Source organism: Pyxicephalus adspersus, chromosome 1, assembly GCF_032062135.1.
Source record: "Pyxicephalus adspersus chromosome 1, UCB_Pads_2.0, whole genome shotgun sequence".
Classification (NCBI taxonomy): domain Eukaryota; kingdom Metazoa; phylum Chordata; class Amphibia; order Anura; family Pyxicephalidae; genus Pyxicephalus; species Pyxicephalus adspersus.
This window is the reverse complement of record NC_092858.1, coordinates 21,729,093-21,730,848: the sequence shown is the minus strand read 5'-3', so window position 1 is coordinate 21,730,848 and position 1,756 is coordinate 21,729,093. Positions and strand designations below refer to the sequence as shown.

Genomic DNA, 1,756 nt, shown 5'->3' with positions numbered 1-1,756 from the left:
GCACTTTTGTAACTATGTGTGCTATTTATCTTTTTAATTTCTGTCACATAGAAGCATCTGAGCACACATCTCCATTCTCTTTTGGTTCATTGCAGAGCTTGGGCTTGTTGTTTCTGCAACAAATGTATGTATGGCTTCCTCTTTGTAGAACAGTTTCAGGAAGCATTTTTTGATGCAATGGCAGAATGTGTTGAGACAATGGGCCTGATTTATTAAAGCTCTCCAAGGCTGGAGAGAATACCAATGATCACCATTTCTCATGGATGGACGCAGTAGTCCCACCCCACCCCTTTTTAAGTAAACCAAGAGTACCATAATAATTCCTATGGTTCCGACAGCAATCACTAACAATAATTGCCAGCAACACAAAGCAACAACAAGCATCTGTACAGAGCTTCACATGTCGTAAGATGTGCACAAAAGGACCCCTCCAAAGTATACAATTATGGATACAAGTATGCTCCTTACTGTGAATAAACCCATATAATAAGTTCGCTCTCAGGCATACACAGGCACCATCAAACAGGATGCTTGCAATCAAGATGGCTCATCTGTTTACTACATCTAAACTGACAGCTGGTTGTCTTATCTCCCATATGTTTATTGTTGTGCAGTACATCGGTGACATGCACTGCGTTTGCTTCCAGGTTGGACATTCTAAAACACTGGGAGCAACAACCATAATCTGGTTTCTAAAAATGGGGAAAAAATTGCCAGCAAAAAAATTAGAAAAGAAAAAAAGCATGAGGAAACCGGAAAATGGATGCAGAGAGAAATGTAAATTTAGTGAGGAGGGTTTATTGACATTAACAACAGCAGCACAGATGAAACCCATGCTCAGCCTATTACAGGCATACTGAAGATTCAATGGTTTTTCGTTTTGGGGCTCTGTCAGTACAGACTAGACAAGGGGATCTCAAAAAAAAAAAAATCTTCCCCATGTAGGTTTTTGTGTTTTGTCATTGAACACAGATTGAAAGAAACATGTTCTTTAATGTAAAAGTGAAATGACCTTTGTAAAAATTTAAATTAATTATCAAAATATATTCATTTGAAAAGTTCAAAGTTGACACAGACCTATCCACACAGACTTACAGTTATACCTGCTGGCAAAGTGTATATGCTAAATCTTGACTTAAATTAACAATGAATTTGTGTTTTTTATTGTAATTAATTTAAATCTCTTCGATCAGTTTTCACATAAACATTAAAGGGCAAATTTCTGTTATTCACACATTTTATAAACACACAGAAATCATAACTATCTTCTTGAAGTTGAAAAAAAAAATCAATGTAAAGGCACATTATACAAAATAATAATAAAATATATTTTATATATCACATAATCATCAAGTCATAACGTAATTAATTGATATTTATGACACAATATATGTGTATCCTAAGCTTTTTCATGATTAATATTCAAATAGTTATATTTTGACAAGATTTAAGTCCACACAAGCATGGAATCTCTTCTTCAGGAATGCTCCCAATATTGTACTTGTAATTCCAGGTTAGTTCCGTCCCGGCTTTTATGTGGCTGAAGAAAAAAAAAAGAAATACTAAAATGACAACCAGAAAGAGAAGAACAGTATTAAAATAACAATGGTGCTAAACCTAAACAGTTCTTCAGAAGAACAGAAACCCTTCATAGGTGCCAATGTAACAAGAATATTAATGAAATTTACATCATATGTCAGTGATTTCAAAGTTTTGGCTGATCATTGTATTTATGCATGCAACAATCTTGCATTGT

General features: G+C 34.5%; 1 protein-coding gene across 1 annotated transcript in view; it reads right to left on the bottom strand.

Moving 5' to 3' along the window:
- Positions 1 to 1,756, bottom strand: part of SETDB2 (SET domain bifurcated histone lysine methyltransferase 2) — a gene marked incomplete in the record, with an annotated part of 113,751 nt that overhangs the window by 89,873 nt on the left and 22,122 nt on the right. Inside the window, 1 exon segment of the mRNA XM_072398653.1 lies at positions 1,431 to 1,540. Within this exon segment, the coding sequence (XP_072254754.1) occupies positions 1,431 to 1,540 (110 nt within the window).